General features: G+C 39.1%; 1 protein-coding gene across 4 annotated transcripts in view; it reads left to right on the forward strand.

Moving 5' to 3' along the window:
* Nucleotides 1–20,770, forward strand: part of KCNT2 (potassium sodium-activated channel subfamily T member 2) — a 128,456-nt gene that overhangs the window by 62,639 nt on the left and 45,047 nt on the right. For all 4 annotated transcript variants that reach the window (XM_070401228.1, XM_070401230.1, XM_070401229.1 and 1 more), the window contains exons 9-13: nucleotides 12,363–12,543; nucleotides 13,782–13,946; nucleotides 15,681–15,817; nucleotides 16,905–16,968; nucleotides 18,229–18,337. In XM_070401228.1, coding sequence (XP_070257329.1) covers nucleotides 12,363–12,543; nucleotides 13,782–13,946; nucleotides 15,681–15,817; nucleotides 16,905–16,968; nucleotides 18,229–18,337 — 656 coding nt within the window. The remainder of the gene's footprint in view (nucleotides 1–12,362; nucleotides 12,544–13,781; nucleotides 13,947–15,680; nucleotides 15,818–16,904; nucleotides 16,969–18,228; nucleotides 18,338–20,770) is intronic.

The following is a 20,770-nucleotide window of genomic DNA, read 5'->3' on the forward strand; positions in this document are numbered from 1 at the left end:
CAATCTGGGTAGAATTCATACATCTTTTAAAGATACCACCAACTCTATTTTTCTCTTTAAAAATCCCCCATTTTTTCCATCCAGTTTTTTCCTGCGCATGAATTCATCTTCTGTGACCTAACTCCATAAGTCAATGGCACAGACACTTTTGCTTGTCAACTGATGGCTAGAATCCTTATATTCAAAATTATGTGTCATTGCTGTTCACCCAGTTTCCTCTTAGCAAATTCCCTAAAAATTATTTCGTTGTGCTATAATGGACCCTCTTTCTTGCCCATAATTTCTGCTCATGTATTTTAAAGCATTTTGACTGGGAGTATGGAGAGACTCATTTTAACATTGTCTACTTTCCATTCTTTGCTTAAGTGGATGCTAATCTCCTCACCTCAGGGTTATATTAATTCTCAGCAACATTTTGCTATGTAAATGGTATACAGAATCTCTCTGATTATCTAACTACCCAGGTTCATTTGGCCACGTAATACTCCTTCTATAGCTGCTGTGAGTCCACTGAATTATATTTATGATGGACCTCTGCTATAACTTCATATATAAGTTTAACAGATTTATTTTTAGGGTCCTGGTTGGCTAGCACACTGATTGTAGGATGTTCTAAATATCTCATTTGAATTTCATAAGCGCTTGTTCCCTCTAATGTGCCTACGGTGAGGGTGAAAGGCCACTTTCAGTCCCCTGCTCTATAATTATCTTTTATGTTCCCAATTGAACCACTCAGTTTTCTTTCTTTAACCAAATATCCCCCCAAATGCGTTAACTTTTCTCCCTGGGATTCTTTTTGCTTTGTGTGTTGGCCTTTTTCTAAACCTTTTCTATTTTATAATTATAAATTCAAACAGGACCCAGCGCTGAACAATCACAAAGATCGAGATAATTTACATGAAAGCATTTGGTAAATTCTAAAGTGCTTTTCAGATAGAAAGTAGGCTTCTTATTGCTGTAATTTAGGGGGCAGCTTTCCAGCTTAGCATACAAAGTGCTCTTTTCTTAGAAATTTTATTTCTTACAGATGCATATGTATACACGCAGAGATTTGAGAGACTTTTGGTAAAAATAGAAATGCATTGAATGGGAAGGTATCTTGTTTGTGTCGCTTTCTTGCTGTGTGACTTTACTTGATTACATCTCTGAGTTTTAATTTATTCATTTGTCAAAGAAGGGAGAAAAATATGTGAACTTCAACAAAAGGTTGGAGATAGTTTTAGAAACAGTCATGAAACTGGGCCAATAAAGAGGAACATGGACAACAGTGATTGCAGGGGAGAAGGGGTGTGGGTGGAGGTGGAAGAGGGCATACATGGTGATGGGAAAAAGAATAATAAATAAAGAACCTGAAAAAAAAGAAAGAAAAGAAAATGGGTCATTACAACAGAAATAGAAGAAACACAACATAAGTAGGGATGAAATGTAAATCTGATACTAAGATCTAAGATCGAGCAGCTGAGGCAGAGGGAGGGGAGACGTGTAATTTACTTAGCTCTCATCCTCAAAAAGAAAAAGGCACACAAGGTCCTCCAGGGAATTAACATCCTCCTCGCCCCACCCCCCACGGAATCCAGGAATCTCATTCTGTAGGCAGAGTGATGCAGAGACACTCATAGGTGATATTTCTTAAGAAAAATGGTTCCAACGAAGAACCAGGATTGGTTTCCTGTCTATTGGCTTTGCATATTAATCAGAGCTCATAATCACCCATGACGCTGTGAGGTAGGCAATACCATCTCTAGTTTGAAGAGGAGATAGACAAAGTCAGGGTGGGAGGAGTTAAGCTATTTTTTTAAGGAAATGAGGAGGCAGGAATGAGGTCAGTTTTGTCTGTTCATGACCTGTCTTCTGCTCTACGCAAGGGGACACCTCAGTGGATGCTCAGAAGCAGTGCTGTGAGGGGATGTGTTGTGGGAAAATGATGGTTTTCTGTGGGCTTCAGCCTTAGCCTGGGCCAGTGATGGCGAACCTTTTGAGCTCGGCGTGTCAGCATTTTGAAAAACCCTAACTTAACTCTGGTGCCGTGTCACATATAGAAATTTTTTGATCTTTGCAACCATAGGAAAACAAAGACTTATAATTTTGATATTTATTTTATATATTTAAATGCCATTTAACAAAGAAAAATCAACCCAAAAAATGAGTTTGCGTGTCACCTCTGACATGCGTGTCATAGGTTCGCCATCACTGGCCTAGGAGATAAGTTAGAACACGGACTGGAACAAAAGGGTCACTTACAATTCCACCTAATTTCCCCAGGTCACTTGCTTTCCAGACATTTGGTAAGAACTAGAGAGAAGGTTCCCAGGCTCTGCTTGCCCTCAGGGACCCACTACCCTATCTGCCTAGATTTTGACTCTTCCCCAAGAGTCAGCCTCTCTGAGAGGAAAGACTGGACTAGATCATTTTTCAACCGTGTGCCCAGAACCTGAACAGCTGTGTCCACAAAACGATGCCATTTGATGACATTCATAATTGCTAAGAATGAAGATAGGTGCTCTTAGGATAATGTCTAGTCATTGAAAATCTGGAGCTGAATGGATCTCAAGATGAGCAAAAAGTAAAGGAAATAACCCATTCATTGTATATGTTGGATTGTAAAAACACTCTCTTCCCTTAATCTTTTTACACACACACACACACACACGCACACACACACACACACACACACACTACAGAATCAAAAAAATTACTGAGTGGGAGTATCTTAGTTGCAACAGTAATTCCTAGTGTAATCCCTCTGCATATAAATAATCTGATCTGGTAAATTTCTTCCATAATTTATAAAAATTGAAGCCACAGAGGCAAAGTGTGCATTACGTAAAAGTCAACACACATTATGTTTTCCAGTGAATTCCTGCTTTAGAACGTGTCACTGACCTCCTGAAAACGCTCTTTGAACAAACCGTCATTGATCAGGAAAACAGAAGAATAATTATTTATCTAGGAGACCATTCTACACACATGCTGATCTGTTTAACATCAGTTTACAAGCAATTAAATCCAACATCAGTAGAAGGGTTAGTTTAACGCTCACATGAACCCATCAGATACTTCTCAAGAGTGCTCTTACTCACATATAATTATATTTGTATATTATTGACTTACATGTGCATATTACACTCTTAAATAGATAAGAAGTTGACTTAGCCATCACTTAGAGAAAAATTTTCCAGTAATTTTAAGTAAAAATGCTACCATATGACAAAGTATTTTCTGTTGATAAACATGACATTTTAATATTACATTTTAAAATGTTGGATTCAAGTGAATGGTTATGTAAAAAAAAAAAGAATTACTGTTGCTATGAAAGGAATTCTCATGGCTTACAATGTGAGGCAACACTTTAAGCTCAATGTTCTTTTGTTTTTAATGGCTAATTACATTTGGGCCATTTCAGAAATGATAAAACAAAGGTTCATTTTGTGTCTTACTTGATTTCCCAGAAACTGCTGACTAGTGACTGAATTATTTGTGACTAGTATACAGCAGTAAGTAGCGAGATATTCTTGGGGGGGGACATGTTAAAGGAGTATAAGACAGCTTAAATCAGACGATATTTATTGGGTACCACTTCATATTTTACATGTGCAAGGACAAATGCATTGAGCGTTCATCTACTAATGTCTTGATAGTAAAGAGAAAATCCATTGCAAAATTAAACCTTTTCTGAAGAGAACTGGTATGTGTACTGGATGCATTTTGCTTTTAGCAACTCTAACTATAAACGTATCTGTAAGTACATAATGGGAATTAATGGTGTGTAACGCTTAAGTCTCATTGGCTTTGCACTTTGAATCAGACAAGTTCAAACAAATCCAAGCAAAAGTAACTCGCAGAGAGGCAAGGCCTCCGAGCGGAGAAAATGCTTTAGGTCTGAATTTCCGAGCTCCGTGCGTTTATTATTTCCTTTGCTCAGAGCTGTGACGTCACTTGGGTGATGTACACAGGCAGTGTCTTAAGGTGACTTGTCAGCCTAGAAGTCTAGTGTAAATAGAGGCAGTGCTTGGGGCAGACACAGGTACAGGTACACACACACACACACACACACACACACACACACACTATTGATTTATGATTTGTCCCTGTTAATTCCCTGGCCTCATCTCTCTTATGTGTCTTACTCTAAAGGCTGCACTAGACTCATGTTCGTCAGAGCTGAGCTTTTGATGCGAAATTCTACTGTATCTACTTTGCCGCAAGTAGAAGTTACTCTGTTGACAACTTGAGTTTGTAGTTTTCCTATTAAGTACCTTTTTTTATAAAGTAACCTAATGATTAAGAAGACAATGTGCAAATAAAGAGGAAAATAGGCCTGTGCTTTTTGTTATTTATTTATTTATTTTTTTGCGAAGTTAAGCCATTAAAATAGTAGAAAAAGGGAGTGTGGCTCTGAGATGTATTGGCCTTGTTGGGCTGTCCTATGACGGGGACTAAAGCATGGATAAACTTAGTAGGGGTCTCTGAAATCACCGCAGGACTCAGAAAGTCAGCGTAAGGTGCTCCCAATATCAAAGTCCAAAAAATTTACATGAAGAACCATTTACATGTACGTGAAGGTTATTAGCATGCGTGGGGGTCTATAGGTGTGCACACACACACTCCATGGGTGAATGTAGACACATACCCATATGCACTCATTTTATGCTCATGCAAGATTGTCCTCTCCTATAACATATCATCACATGACGGCTTCTTAATGATCAGTCCTCGCCCATTTAGTTTCGTGTTTGTTTTTTTTCTCCCAGGAACATACCATGTATTTTAACTATTTTGTGTAAGCCCATACATCTTCCAGGATGGTGGGATATATATGTGTCCATATATGTTGAAACCTAGGGATGGCTCATCAACCTTGAAGGACTCTAATCAGGAACCCACTACCAGGCTGTCGCCAGTTCCACGCATCAATGTCTGGGTCAGAATCCTCACAAGTTAACTTAAGGGAAATTAGGAATATTTTTCAAGACATGCAGTTGGCAAGAAGGAGTTGTTTGGCTCTTTCTGCTCTTGAATAATTAGATTATGAGACCATGGCGAGCACAGCGGCCTACCCGTCAGGAATGCGGTGCCTTGGGCTTAGAGAGCCGAGGATTCTGTCAGCTGACTCCACAAGGTCGCTCACTGAACCTGCCCTTGGTACATTTTTCACATTTTTCTTGTAGAAACTAACCTTCTGTGCAATGTGTTTGCTGTTATGCGCAGAAAGACAGAGAACAGGGGCCATTTCAACCTTACAGGACAGGGATTAATACGCATTTTATGTGGCAGAATTTGGTCTAAGAGTTGCTGTCATTGGGGGTGGATCAGGCTGAGAGCCTTAATTTCCTCTTTATGTTACAGGTTACAGATGGGCCGAAAAGCACCTGACCATTGTGACGACACCAACTGTCGTAGGCCACTGTCAATGACTTTAATGACATCCTTTATATCCTCCTGCTGCTTCTGTGACATTTCCTGCTAGATTCCTTATACTAAATATGTATAAAAGTTAATTCCTGCTCTTTCTCCCTTAAGCTGTCCAGGGCCGTGAAATATCAACCACTGTCCTTTCTTTTGGGCAAACTCCACATAGTCTTATTCTTAATACCTGTTCTGTCATCCAAAACACAGTTAACACATTCCATGCATTTCATCTGCTAAACGTCTTGCAAAGCTGCCCACGCCTATCCCTCTGTCACCACCTCGCTAAACTATCACAACTTCTTTACAGCAACCGCCGTCTAACTGGTCTACCATGTTCTCGCCGGCTCCATGCCAAGCCATTCATGTCATGGCAACCCAAGTGACCTTTATGAAATATAAATACCATGTGTTACCACTTGCTTAACGTTCAAGATTTCCATATGTCTTGGGATGTATATCAAACCCTTCAATCTGCTCTAAATTTTCTGCACGACCAGGATTCTCCCCAACTTTTCATACTCATCTCAGACTGTTGATTTTTCCTCTGCCCAGGAATCCTCTAGTTTTACCCTGACTTCCTCTATCACACTCACCTCCCTTGCTCCCAACAGTGCTCCATCTTCTTTCTCTGACTTATTCTTTTTATGTTAATGTGAACATCACTTTTTCATTGAAGCCTGACCCACCCGAATCCATTATCATAGGAAATCATAACACTAGGGGCCTCTCCTTTGTACACACACACACACACACACATATTTACACTAGAGGCTCGATGCATGAAGATTTGTGCAAGAATGGGCCTTCCTTCCCCTGGCTGCCAGCACCGCCTTCGCTCCAGCCCGGAGCCATCTTTCCGCCTTCCTACGCTGCCCAGAGGCACTAAACGGCTGGGGCGGTGTGGAACGCCTGCGTCATCGCCATGGCAATGACCGAGCATCCCACCCTGCCCCCAGCCGCTGAGTGCCTGTGTATGCAAATTAACCTGCCATCTTTGTTAGGTTAATTTGCATACTCACTACTGATTGGCTGGTGGGTGTTGTGGCGTTATGGTCAATTTGCATCTTTCTCTTTTATTAGTGTGGATAGGTCATCATTTTCTAACTCTAGCTCTGGATTCTAAATCTCATCAAGGAAGAAGCCTTGCCAGTTTTTGTTTTTTTTATACTATAGCTCCCTAGTACCTAGTACTATGCTTGACATAGGTAAACAAATAAATGCAAAACTTTTTTAAATGCCCATGAGCTACAACAGAGCAGAAATAAAATGACAAGTCCTTTATTGAAGCTTCAGGAGAGAAAAATCCTAACATTTTTCCAAGAAGCAAAAAGTACTAAATAAAATTTTTTTTAAATGAATAGGAATATTAGGTGATTAAGTTCCTCCTTGTCTTTATTTACTGTCTTATTCATGTTGATATTGGGATTTCCTCAAGTGAGAGTTTGAAGAACAACATGGTTGGGATTTTACTTGATTTTTAACTTTACCAAGTTGCTACCTTAGATCATAATAATTTTGTCTCCTTATGTTTACCTGGTTTAATATATTTTAATCATTTCTTTTATCTCACTGCCTTGTTCTTTATTTGTCTTCCCCCCTCTAATCCTCAATTCACAGTGGAAAATACATTTTACATTGAGACACAGTACCCATTTCTTGGTAAATGATGATGGGTACAGCATATAACCTGAGGAACACACACAGAACAAAACATGACACGATCACAAGTTTCATTCTTCCCACCATGAACAATAGCGACAACGAACATTCTCTTCCATCTACATGCATTATGATAGCAGTGCCCATAGGCTGATGAGTCTGATGCATTTACTAAGACTGTTCGGCAGATGTTTTTATTTTATTCACATTAATTAGTGGTGAAAGGAGATGAAATGTAATAAACTAATGTAATGTCATTTTGCTAAAAGAAATGTACTCTATAGGACTGGCAAGGGACAATGTGGAGTCCCTTTAATTGAAGTATTTGATATGAGAAAGACCACATATCACTCTGCTAATGCTGGCATAGTCATATATAATGTCTATCTCATTCCCTGGTGATTTTTTCTTTTTTTCATTATGTGAGTGAAAAAAAGGGGATTTAAAATTCTACAAACTAAGATGTTAGCTTATGTAAATGGAAGAATGTTTTGTTAAAACGAGACTGAAGAAAATGAATTTCACTTTAAATCGGTGCTTTCTTTCAAAGGACAATTAGAAATGAAATGCTTGTTATGATCTAGATCATGGTTCGATGTATTGAGTGCAAAGAGGGCCATAATCCTTTTTAAAATTAATGTGGTTTATGACGTGTGCCAGTGTTAGCAAGTTTTCTTTTTTTTAGCTAAAATTATCTTTAGTGAGCTTTAACTGTGTCCCAGTTAACAAAAAAAGAATGAAACTTTATTTTTTAAACAAGATACCACTGGAGCCTTTCTTCCCAGATGGCCCGCTCAGTGTGGGGATGCACATTTTAAATAATTGCAGTGCTTAGGAGGAACTGTGCCCTGTTCTCTCCGGGTCTCCGTGAGCTGCTTCCAGGCTCAGCCAGCGCTTAGGGTGGCTGCTGTGGGCCTGTATTTATAAACTGTATTTTGCTACATGTGCTCAAAATTCAGATTCATAGAAACTCAGTCTAAGGCCAAAGCATGATGAGTCAGGCATAATGAATCTTATGGACCTACGGCTGGAATAGTCGATCATTCCAGAATGCTTACTTATGGGCCCTTAAGCAGTGTTCAATTGAAATTAAGGGTACAAACGGACCCCTTTTAAAATGTGGCATTTTAAAATTATGTCTTTTCATCTCCATTAAAAAAATGAAGACTTCAGGGCCAGACAGTTTCACTATTACATTTCTTCAGGGGACAGTTAATCTAGGACAGTATAAGCTGGGGCCGGACAAGGTACAATGTTATCCACCTCGTTTAATGATTAAGCTAAACTGTGATTCTAACACTCTCAGACAGAGTGCCCAGTATGAGCTACCGTCTTCATCACTCAGTTTGTAAAACCCTAATCTTCTTAGAACTTTGGCAGATATGTTCGGTTAAACCTATAAAAATTCCACTCTCTGAGTTGTGATGAATATTAACTCATTAAAAACATCAGAGAAGTCTTTGCTAAAGAAAATATGCTTAACCCAGAGTTGCCAAATGGATTCGACTGCAGAACTTTGTGTCTGGATAGCATCGCTGGCCAAATTGGCTTTTCACCGAACATGTACTGAGACAGATAACTACAGACCGGGATGCCGTTAAAAAGATGGATATAAAAATCCTACAGTAATAAACTGCCAACTAAAATCTAAAGTGCATTTTCATTAAAAAAAACAAAACAAAACAAACAGCAAGCAAGCAAAAGAGTACTTACTAAATAGTAATTACCGCAAAGGTAGGTAGGAGTGGGTCGATATTACTTTCTCATTTATATATTTATTTTTCTTTGTAATAAGTGCATCTTACTATTTTTCTTTGGAATTGAAAATATTGGGAGTGTAACAAAATTACCACCAAGTAGGGTTTATCCACAGAGTGTAAGAATGGCTTATTATGGGTATATGTGTATTAATAAAATACATTATTGTAATGGATTGCACCTGCATCCCTTAGGAATGACATGCCCCCAAAATGAAATAATTCTCACTCCTTTCCACCAGCAAAAGTGTCCTAATATTCGTGACCTCTTGTCATTATTATTTGTTGTCTTTATCCCCGACATCTATAGGTCGTATTGGAAGATCAACAAATATTGGTTGAAAACCAAACAGAATGTTATACAGTACCTCTCACGAGCTGTATTTGTTCCTTATGGCTCTATTCATATAGTCAACCTCTTATCCATTCTGATTGTATGAGACGGTTTAACATTCCCAGGGACCTTGCTCTCTGTTTCTAAGTATCCGTTGGTGATGGTCAAGGTCAGAGTGGGCCCTGAAGAACGTACGGGGCTCCCTGGCATTTTGTGCTCTGGGCTGCAGAGTTGAAATGCATGTCCCCGCTGCTGTAGGAAGACTTGCCAGAGTACCCGGCTGTCCAGTCCCTAAAGGTTGTTTTTTTATTTCTGTGACAGTGATCTTTAAGACAAACATTGTCACATGGGTATTGTTACGTTAAGGCAGAAATGGCTTTGTGAGTTAGTTTTGGAAGTGCACTGCAAGTCCAATATTGTGAGTACCAACCACAATTATGCACCAAAAAACAAAGCAAAACACATAAGTCTGTGCATGGCAGGAATCCCCCAAAATGCACAGAATATCTAAAGAAGTAGATATATTTAATTGTGATAGAACAAAAAATTAAATAACCTATTTAAACTGAAGTATGAGCGTATGCAAAAAAAATAATACACAAAGAGAAAATTCTATTGGGATCCCTCCCCTAATATTAATATTTTAACGTTTAAATTCAACTATCACTCTGGAGTGATATACTTAGCAGTTGCGTAGGTCCGTGAGCTACATAAACCATAAATACATGCATGTGTCACACACATATATGCAGTCTTTTATGTAATTGGCATGGACATTGTTTCATTCTAGCAATCTCAGCGATAAGCAGCTCTTTGAAAAAACAAGTCATTGATCTGCTATTGACATTTGGGCCTGGAAATAGAACTTTACTGAGAATTAGCTGTCAGTTCCCGTAAGTGACGGGCGTGAACCCTGAAAAGGTCGCTCTGGTCAGCATGTCGGGTCTGTGTCAACAGCTGAAGCTCTGAGTTTACACTGCATGTGGCCTGAGCCCCCAGTGCTGGCCTGTATTCCCACTCCCATCCCCGTGGAGACGCAGGTTTGAGCAAAGATTGGCCGGGATTACGGCGACGCATTAACCCGGGGCTGGTTTTCTGCTGTTAAAAGCTGTTAGTAAACCCACAGCCAAGAGGAATCCACCTGCAGTGTCTTCTTTGCTACTCTTTCTCCCAAGTCCCTGGGTCTGCAGTCAAGTTAAAAACAAAGGCTTTGTAGTATTTTTTTAATGTAATATTTTTGTGTCGATATTCGATCCTTAGATTTGCCTCATTGTTTTGTGTGCTTCTATATCTATCTATCTATCTATCTATCTATCTATCTATCTATCTATCTATCTATCTATGCAGGGGCTGGAATATAAAGAACAAAATTGCCACCTAATTCAAGGAGTGTTATCATGTGCCAGCACTTTGCTGCATTAGCGCATGATAACTAAATGGAGAAGTTAATATTACCTTTAATTTTCAGTTGAGAAGCAGGAAGTTTAAAAAGCTTAAGTAATTGACCCAAGTTAGCATTAATCAGGTTATAACTTAAATGCTTGGTTATTCATTTATGATATTAGCAGTAGTATTATAAAAGGGAGGTCAAAATCATTCACTTCAGGCATAGACTGGAGTGCAGATGCAGTACAATGCTTGGCCCTAAGAAACCATCAGGAAATGTATTTGTATGAATAAATATGACTTACTTTTATGATATTATGTTACTTACTTTTACGATATTACATTACTCATTATGACATATTTAAGTAAAATTTTTTAACACCTATTGGTTTTAAATCAAACATTTTTTCTTATTTGAAATTTGCAGGTATATTTACAACAGAGGAACTATAGGAAAATTATATTTACTTGCCACGTTTCATTTTAAAGTGAACCACTACCCATGAATCTGAGTAACTTTTATGCCTATTAACTAAACAAAGTGTTACATAGAGCATGGTGTGATACTGGTTTATTTTTTTCTATCTTAAATTGCAGATTATATGAATTTCAAATGTTTGGGCATGGGATATAGGATAATCAACAAAAATATTGTTATAATTAGATATACACTAAAACCAAGTATTTTAAGTAAGCTTTAAAAAATATGTTACTGCCTAGTCACAAAACAATATTAAATCCCACTAGTATAAGATTTAAAGGTAAGACAGTGTTTACTAATATCCACCAGTTATGATTATTTAAATTCTACATGACTAAGTTCTTCTGCTACTTTCAATTCAGGATATAATTTAAATAGTTGAACTTGGTGTTTGACTGAAAAAAAAGTGTTTCTGTTTAAGACAAGACAAAATAGAATATTTTGATTATGAATGTGCTCCTGTATGTGAGCCTTTCTGGGATTTAGTTTATCAGAAAATCTGTGCACATCATTAAAACCACTTCTGGGTACAAATGCAAAATAGTAATTAGCTGCAATTCATCAATTATGGTCAGGAAGAAGAGGCAGTTTTCATTTAATAATGACTCCAAGGACATCTGGGGATGGAAAAGATAGCGATCTATATTAAAAATGGATAATCATCATGGAATAGCTTCAGACTTTATGTCATGTGGTAGCACCCTCAGTTCTAGGAAAAATAGCTCATACACAAGTGAATAATGTTTATGCATGATGCAAATCAAGGGTATTTCATTGCTACAACTGTCTTAGCCTCAAGAATAAGGTGATGGAGTAGCAATAAACTATGAATCTACCTATCCTGAAGACATCCTTTTTTTTTAAAGGCTGCTGAGTTGTCCTACAAAGACCTTTTTTGGGGGGTGTTTTTTAAAAATATATTTGTGTTGATTTCAGACAGGAAGGGAGAGGGACAGATAGAAACATCAGTGATGAGAGAGAATCAATGATCGGCTGCCTCCTGCACGCCCCACACTGGGGATCGAGCCTGCAACCCGGGCCTGTGCTCTGACCAGGAATCTAACCATGACCTCCTGGTTCACAGACTGATGCTCAACCACTGAGTCACACTGACTGGGCCTGAAGATATACTTTTTACTTCAAAATAACAGCATATCTGGTTAAGGTAGAAAAAAAAAACCTTAAAAATTATGTTTTCGTAAGGAAAAATGTACAATATAAGATCCCCGCCATTAAGGGGCTCCATGAAATGGGCTTTGGCTTTCAAATGAACGGTGGTGAGAAGCAATGTGCCGGATGCGAATGTTTTCATTTTCATGCGCGCCTGTGTCTCCAGCATCTGTGGGATCCAGCATCTGGAGCGGATCGGGAAGAAGCTCAACCTCTTCGACTCCCTTTACTTCTGCATCGTGACCTTCTCGACCGTGGGCTTTGGGGATGTCACTCCCGAAACCTGGTCCTCCAAGCTCTTTGTCGTGGCTATGATCTGTGTGGCCCTTGTGGTCCTCCCCATACAGGTAAATGTCACCATGAAGGATTTTGTAGAAGTGTGTGAAGTCTTATAAAGCCAAGTCTTTATTAATCTAATATATTGATGCATGCTCTTATTATCTGTAGCAAATTAACTAAATCCGGCTCAGAACAGCCTTTTGACATTAAGTTAGAAACGGAGGGTTTTCCCCGCTTCATGCACAACTCAGAGTTCACATCTCATTTCAGATCTTCAAGATGTTCCTTTTATGTACAGGGCATTTATCTGCATTAATGACAGTTAATGATGACACAGTTTTTAATCGTAGAATGAGAGATCAAGAAAGCAAACTTGTGAAGGGTTGGTTTCTCTTGTTTCTCGAAATCATCTAAAGGCCAAACATCAGAAGGAATAAAAATTGATTACATATGCAGAGCGCCCCCCCCCCAAATGTATACACACTTTGAATAATTATTCATTCCAATGGGTTAGATCTGAAAAGAAAAAAAAAACATCAATTGAGCTATCAGCTGTTAAAGTGTGTATACATTTCTGGGGGACTCCCTGATTTGACAACTAAAATAAAACCTGAAGAGGATGTATCACTATTATGCAGCATTTTGAGGACTGGATAAGGTTCTTGCAAAGGGACAGAGATATATAAAAGGAGACGTCAGAGAAATAGATACAATCTCTTACTCTTTCCTACAATGAGCTTCGGGTGGGCGGGTTAGAAACAGGAAATGAGAAACACACGTTGAACTTGAACATTCCATTACAAACCTTGGCCACGTGTCTCTACTAGTAAATATACTTTAGGTAGATCCAGAAATGACCTTCCCACTCCTCTCCAATGACGCTGGCCTTCCTTCCTGATGTCGCTCCCAACACCCTCCACTTCCCCTACATGCCAGCTACTATCCAGCTGTGGCCTCCTGTTTTGTGTGGTTAGGGTATTCCATTGCATGAGATACGGGGTGAACTTGACAGAGAATGTGGAGGAAATGCCAATGAGACTTTTCCCTTAGACTCAGGCCATGACAGGCATGTGCTGAGTCATGCTCTATTGGACATAACCAGAGGCACTCACCTCCTAACGCCCTGTCGCGGTTAGCCTCCTCGGTAGCAATCGTATGAGAAATGTGTTGTTGAAGGGAACACATAATTGGGATCTGGATGAGTTCCATCGAAGAAACGGAGGACACCTAAGGGACATGGGCGGGCTGCACGAGTTTCCCTTTCACGCCCCGTGTTTTTCCTTCGTATGTGGACAACGCGCTCCAGTTTGAACAGCTGGCCTACTTGTGGATGGAGAGGCAGAAGTCGGGTGGGAACTACAGTCGACACAGAGCTCAAACGGAAAAGCATGTTGTCCTGTGTGTCAGCTCACTGAAGATCGACCTACTTATGGATTTTTTAAACGAGTTCTACGCCCACCCGAGACTGCAGGTACCTTTCAGTTCTATTGTGCATGATGCTGGATCCTACCCACTAACAGATTGTCAACGTCAATCGACGGATGGTGCATCCTGCCTTCCGGGGGACTTGCGTTAGGCACTCAGATTTAGAAAGTGTAAAGGAAGGACTACAAATATAACCAGGAACACAGGAAAAGATGTGGAAGGAATACACGATATTTTAGTTTGCTTCTGCATCTACACTAACAGACAGATGGGATTATGTTAGTGCTACAAGGAAAGGTTTTCTTTGAACTAGCCTGATTGATATTTTTCTTCCTTGGATAATGCATAAGTGATATTTTTATGGAACAGTGAAACTGAACACAAAGTCTAATGAAACAATGAACAAATCATTTCAATGCCATCTGCTCACTTGAACCTGTCAGTTTCATCAAGTGTTGCTGATGGAAACATGGAAAACTAGAAGTTCTGATTTTTCTTTTGTTTCCTGGAGTGTAACTAGGTCCTATTCATAGTAGCAATAAATGACCAAAAATCAGACAATAACTCGTTGAATTAAGACCATGAAATCAGAAAAACCTCTTCATTTGTCTATGCAGATAAAACGCTCAGATACTTCTTCTTGGCACAGTACTGGGCCAACGTCAAGTGTGGTAATCTCTGCTGCTTAAAGATTTAGTTCCGCCTAAACAGCAAAGAACTACCTGAATGTCTCGTTTCCCTTCAGTAAATTTGTGTCAAAAGGTTGGACCGTTCTGAGATCCAAACAGTACTGAGTATATCTAACTACCTCTCCCTGCAATAAAGATTTTTTCATGAATAATTGTACTTTTGAAATACAATTTTTATATGTAAAAATCTTATTTATAGGTGATACCTAATTTATACAATACCTTTGTTTTTATATAAATTAATTTGAATATTTGGGAGAAACTCCCTATTTGTTGGTTTTTTAATTTTTATATTAAATAATTTCAGGTTTGCTCATTATAACCTATAAAGAAAATCTATTTGTGGGGAAATTCGGATCCCTGGTAATTTATTGACATTACCCTAATATCAATATGGAGGATTCTTAAAACTCTAAAAAATTTGACTAGATATATTTTAGAGTGATAAAATGATGACTTTCCCAGAGAAATGTAATCCCTATAGATCAGTTGTTTGAAGCCATTGCATCATGAATAGTACCTTTATATTTTCTCCAAAGGACTACTATTTTGAAATATTTTGATCTCAAACACATTAATTACTTTGTCAGTATTATCAGTATTCTTACAAATCTTTAGCCATTCAACTATCAGAAATTTGTCAATATCATCAGTTCACAATAGTACCAAACGATAGAAATCACCATCACAGCTTTTATCCTGAAAGTAAATATTTGAAGTCTGAATGGACACTACACACTTTGCCTGCCATGCTATGTATTACTTTAGAATCAGCCTAAAACGGAAAACTTCAGAGGCTGGAAATGTGTGCTGAATATAAGTATCTTTTCTTCCTGGTGCTAGTAAGACTGAAAAAGATCAGGAGGAATGCGTTGATTTATGAGATTTATACGTCGGAGCTGTTTATTTTAGTCTTGTGTGATTTGGCACATGCCCCGGCGCTAAGATGCAAGCTTTCATTTATGAGCTAGAGCGCATTCCCAGTTGATCATCTTCCGGGATATTCTGTGCTCTTAGACTTTCCGTGTGCCTGTGCGGTATAACCAAGGGCATTATTGCTTCTACCCCATCGCCCTCGCTGTTCTGAACAGGATTATTACGTGGTGATTCTGTGCCCCACGGAAATGGACGTGCAAGTCCGGAGGGTGCTGCAGATCCCCATGTGGTCGCAGAGAGTCATCTACCTTCAAGGTTCCGCCCTGAAAGACCAGGATCTGCTGAGAGCAAAGTAGGTATCCCTCCCTCCCTATCACTTTCCACCTGCGGGGCTTGATATTTCTCTCCTCCAGTTTCTAGCCATGTTCAATGTTGCAAGATAAGTTTCAGTATCTTTGAAGACAGAGTTTTGCCTTAGTCCTGCCGCTGGTCAAATGCAAAGCTAAAAAATACAAAATTAATGTGTTTGCTCCTGTTTTTCGGGGCAAAGATGGTCAGCAGACTATCCACACAGCACAATGAGTGTGGCGTGGTTGATGGTATCAGGTGTCAGGGATGGGCTGGTGTCCAGACTCACCCTTAGACTAATCTCCAAATCCCTGACACGGTGTTTATTCTGTGAGGAAAAATCTTGGCCTAAATATTAGGTGACATGTCAGTTCAAGTCAACGTTTAATTTTTAAAGCATTTGCATTACGAACCGGGCGGAGGAGGACAGTGAAGGAGCCAGAGGAGATTCCTAGCAGAGGTGGCTTTGTGTGATGTTTTCTGTTGCTTTTAAAGTTTTAAATACATCCTCCTGCTCATCCTGGAGTTGAAAGGATGTATTTAACAAAACCAGTTCTTACCAGAGGCGAATTCATGTGGACAGGAGTTAAGGTCCTACAACACCTTATCAACATTATAACAAAATGGCATGGAACGAAATCAGGTTATTCAAGGACATGCTGTATATGGAAAAATATATAATTACTAGAGGCCTGATGCATGAAATTCGTGCAAGAGTAGGCCTTCGTGGCCCTGGCTGCCTCGCACCCCATAGCCCCGCCCCCTGCCCACTGGTTATTCTGGAAGGTTGTTCTGCTGTCCGGTCTAATTAGCATATTAGCTTTTTATTATATAGGATTACCGAGAATAAAATGTGACTTTTCCTATTACATCTCTCATTATAAACTGGTGAGTTATAGAGCCAATTCCATAGTTATTTTATTCACCATCAAATACAGTCATGATCTTGAAACCCAGCTTTCACTGAGGGATGCTCAGAGTTTTTTCATTTAGTTTGTGTGCATTGGAGAAAACATCGACATTCTACTTTTCAGATGATAAATAAATGGCTATTCAGTGTGTGGTCATTTCGCTTTTCTGTCTGCTTTCAGGATGGACGATGCGGAGGCCTGCTTCATTCTGAGCAGCCGCTGTGAGGTAGACAGGACATCCTCTGTAAGTTTCTAAAATCTCTGCCACTCATTTTTTCTTTTCACCTTAGAGGACTTTCTAAAAATTGGATTATTTTTTATCTGCCAGCACTAAATCCTAGTGACATTACAATGTTCCTAAAAAAGAAGAAAATACCTCAAAACTATCTTTACTACAATATAAGTTTAGTTGGATCATTACCAGCGTCAACAAAAGTCTTTTGAATTTGTTTGTACTAATACTTGGGTTTTCTGTTGATCAGAATGAAATGCATCATATATTCACAAACTAGACCATTTTTGCATGACTTATTCCCAGTGATCAATCCTATTTGCTGCTTCCCACCTCACCCCCCAAAACTTTTAAAGTCAGCTGTATATTACAGTATCTGTTACCAGTCATGACATCTTTTTGATAACTAGTTATTGGACATTTGCTAATTGCACTAACTATTCTATCCTATGTTGATCTATTTATTGACACATTCAGATAAAGTTTACACATCTTATTTCATTTAGCTTCAAATATACATGAGATTCATTGATATAATTCTTTTTTTAAAAATATATTTTTATTGATGTTAGAGAGGAAGGGAAAGAGAGAGATAGAAACATCAATGATGAGAGAGAATCATGGATCGGCTGTCTCCTGTATGCCTACCCACTAGGGATAGAGCCCACAACCTGGGCTTGTGCCCTTGACCGGAATCGAACCTGGGACCCTTCAGTCCAAAGACTGACACTCTATCCACTGACCCAAACCAGCTAGGGCTGATATAATTCTCTGTATCTTTCTTAGACCTGAGCATTCAGCAACACTCCACTAGACAGCTCCCCAGTGGCCCCATTCACACCCAGATTAAAGTCGTTCACCATCTCAACCACAGCCTGGCTGATTTTTGCAGTCTTTGCCTACAAGGTTATGAAGGCCACTAGACCAGTGGTCGGCAAACTCATTAGTCAACAGAGCCAAATATCAACAATACAACGATTGAAATTTCTTTTGAGAGCCAAATTTTTTAAACTTAAACTATATAGGTAGGTACATCATTATTAACTTAATTAGGGTCCTCCTAAGGCTTAGGAAGAGCCACACTCAAAGGGCCAAAGAGCCGCATGTGGCTCGCGAGCTGCGGTTTGCTGACCAGGGCACTAGACGATAGGAATTTTCCCGCTCTGTTACAGCCTGCTGGGACCACCGCTGTCTATGTGGGCATCACTGGCAGGGGGCTGCATCATACATTCCCCGACGTATTTCATGCCCCTGCAATTTTCATCTTTTCAGGACCACCAGACGATCTTGAGAGCGTGGGCTGTAAAGGACTTTGCTCCCAATTGCCCTTTGTATGTCCAGATTCTGAAGCCCGAGAATAAATTCCACATCAAATTCGCCGGTAAGTTGAGTCTCGAAGGAGACGCTCTGAGTGCTCTCAGACTCCCACTGTGATGGTGATGGGGAGGAGTCTGGACGTAGGGAAACCTGTGATATTCGTGTCTCTACAGGACACAGGGTTTCCTTTTGTCAGCGTCTGCTGTACAAGAGAATTTCTTCACTTGTAACGGTGACAAGATAATGTGTTGGGGCGAGGCTTTACTTGGTTATATAATTTGGTGATTTTAGCAACTGAAGTTTCTGGATCCTTATTATGCCTGAATAGATGAGCAGTGATAGTTTGTGCTTAATATAGATACAGGCTCCACATGTTATATCTGTTCATTTATACTTACGTTCACCCTCGCTATAGGTTACTTAATACACATATAAATTTGCCATGTAATTTGGGGGAAGATTTCAAAAACAGTTCTAGAGAGAGACACATGAGTTTTTTAGAGAGAGACACAAGAGGTTTTTTTTTTATGGAGTCACTGTTTTTAAAATAATTATTCTCATGAGATTATATTTTGTTAGGAACTTAAATAGTAAAATGGTATTTTATCTTTTTCTTCAATGCTTCTTTAGGAACTCATTTTGATCAAGGCAATAATATACATTTTTTTTCTTTTTCATTCTTATATTAGTATTAGTTATTTTTTTATTTTCTTTTTAAAAATTTACTGAACTTATTGGGGTGACATTGGTTAATAAAAGTCATATAGGTTTCAGGGGTGCAGTTCTATAACACATCATCTGTATACCGTGTGCTCACCACCCAAAGTCAGGTCTCCTTCCATCACCATTTACCTCCCCTTTACCCTCTGCTACCTCTCCCACCCCCTGTTCCTTGTGGTCGTCACCAGCCAGTTGTCTGTCTATGAGGTTTCTTTGTTCTTGTTTAATCCCTTCACCTTTTTCACCCAGCCCCCAAGCCCTCCCCTCTGACAGCTGTCAGTCTGTTCTCTGTATCCATGAGTCTGTGTAACTTGTTGCTTTTATATTATATTCCACCTGAATAGTCTAAAGCTTCAAAGCCATTAAAATGTAAATCATGTTAACTGTGGTAGCAAAATGCATCTCCTTCAGGTGCTCACATATCTTAGTAAAATGCTTACCGTATATACTATTTCTGTGAAAAATTATACACACTTTTAAATGCTCATAAGAAAGCCACGAAATTATTGCTATCGGATTTGCTCTTTTATCTCTGAGCTTTGTGACAAATGACATCATTTTTTTCTAAAAATGTACAGCATGCAACTTCAACCAGTGGCTCTGGACTCTGGCTGCATTTTAGTCTCTTTGGAAGGTTTTTTTAAAGTGCTAATTCAGGAGACTCTGATGTAAATGGTTAGAGTTGGTGCCAGGGTTGCTTTAAGCCTGTTTCCTAAATTGAAAATTAAAGAATAATAGCATCTCCTTTGTAGAAGATTTTGTAAGATTAAAGTAATCCATCTATTTCCTGTTACACATGCGATTAGCATTCAGGAGAACGCCAACGCTTTAGCCAAAAGACCTTTGCAACTAATGCCGTGTCATTATTATGATTAGGCTAAGGGAATATTTTTGCAAATTTTTCATCATGCTGAAGATGACTTGCTATGATAAGATGTTTAGGAAGGCAGTAATGAGGGTAAAAATAAAGATTTGATTAAAAATAAAGATTTGATTCTGAGCGCCAAAACTTAAGATTTAGCTGGGCAAATCCGTATCCTGTGACCACCGTCCCCCCTCCTGCTAAATGGCCATAACATACATGAGGCCTCTATTTCATTGGTTGGGATTAGCAGTAAGGATGAAATAAATAATGTCTGACACATGTTAGGTGTTTACTGAGTGGATATTGAATTCGTTGTGATTCTAAAAATGTTATAACTAAAAATCAGGACAGACTTGAGTTTTCCCTCCTTCTTTGCAACCCATTGATCTACGTGCTCCCAACAGCGAGGTCAAAATCACTGAAATCGTTCACTCCCACAGACAGGAAATCACAGAGATTGTTTGTATTGATTCTCTTTCATATTCTCCGTTATTTTGATAAAGTCATTGAAATGACGGGAATATTTAAGAATTCTTTCCCCAAGAGTGTATCTCAGTATTCCTTGCTTATGGCGTCGGCTGGACTTTCCTCTCATCTGTATTCTTTGGTGGCGGAGATGAGTGGATCTAAGAGGGGCTCTTTTTTATATTATGAAAAGAGGAAAGCATCCTGTTTCCTTAAAACGCCCCTCAGAGCAGTTGAGGGTGATGCCTGAGACTCTTAATGAAAAGCCTTGAGTGAACTTAGCAAGAGAGACTGTCCTCTCCAGTTAATCAGCTGAATCTGAAAGAAGTTCGTTGTTTGCCTCCTACTCAGATAAAATGACTCAAACATCAGTGGTAGCTGAATCTATATTTTGGGAGTAAATTAATTGCTAAATTTAGGTTGTCTCTTCTCAGCACCCCCTCCCCA

Source organism: Myotis yumanensis, unplaced genomic scaffold (genome assembly GCF_028538775.1).
Source record: "Myotis yumanensis isolate MYYU_CA2020_CCGP unplaced genomic scaffold, mMyoYum1.0.hap1 SCAF_22, whole genome shotgun sequence".
Taxonomy (NCBI): Eukaryota; Metazoa; Chordata; class Mammalia; order Chiroptera; family Vespertilionidae; genus Myotis; species Myotis yumanensis.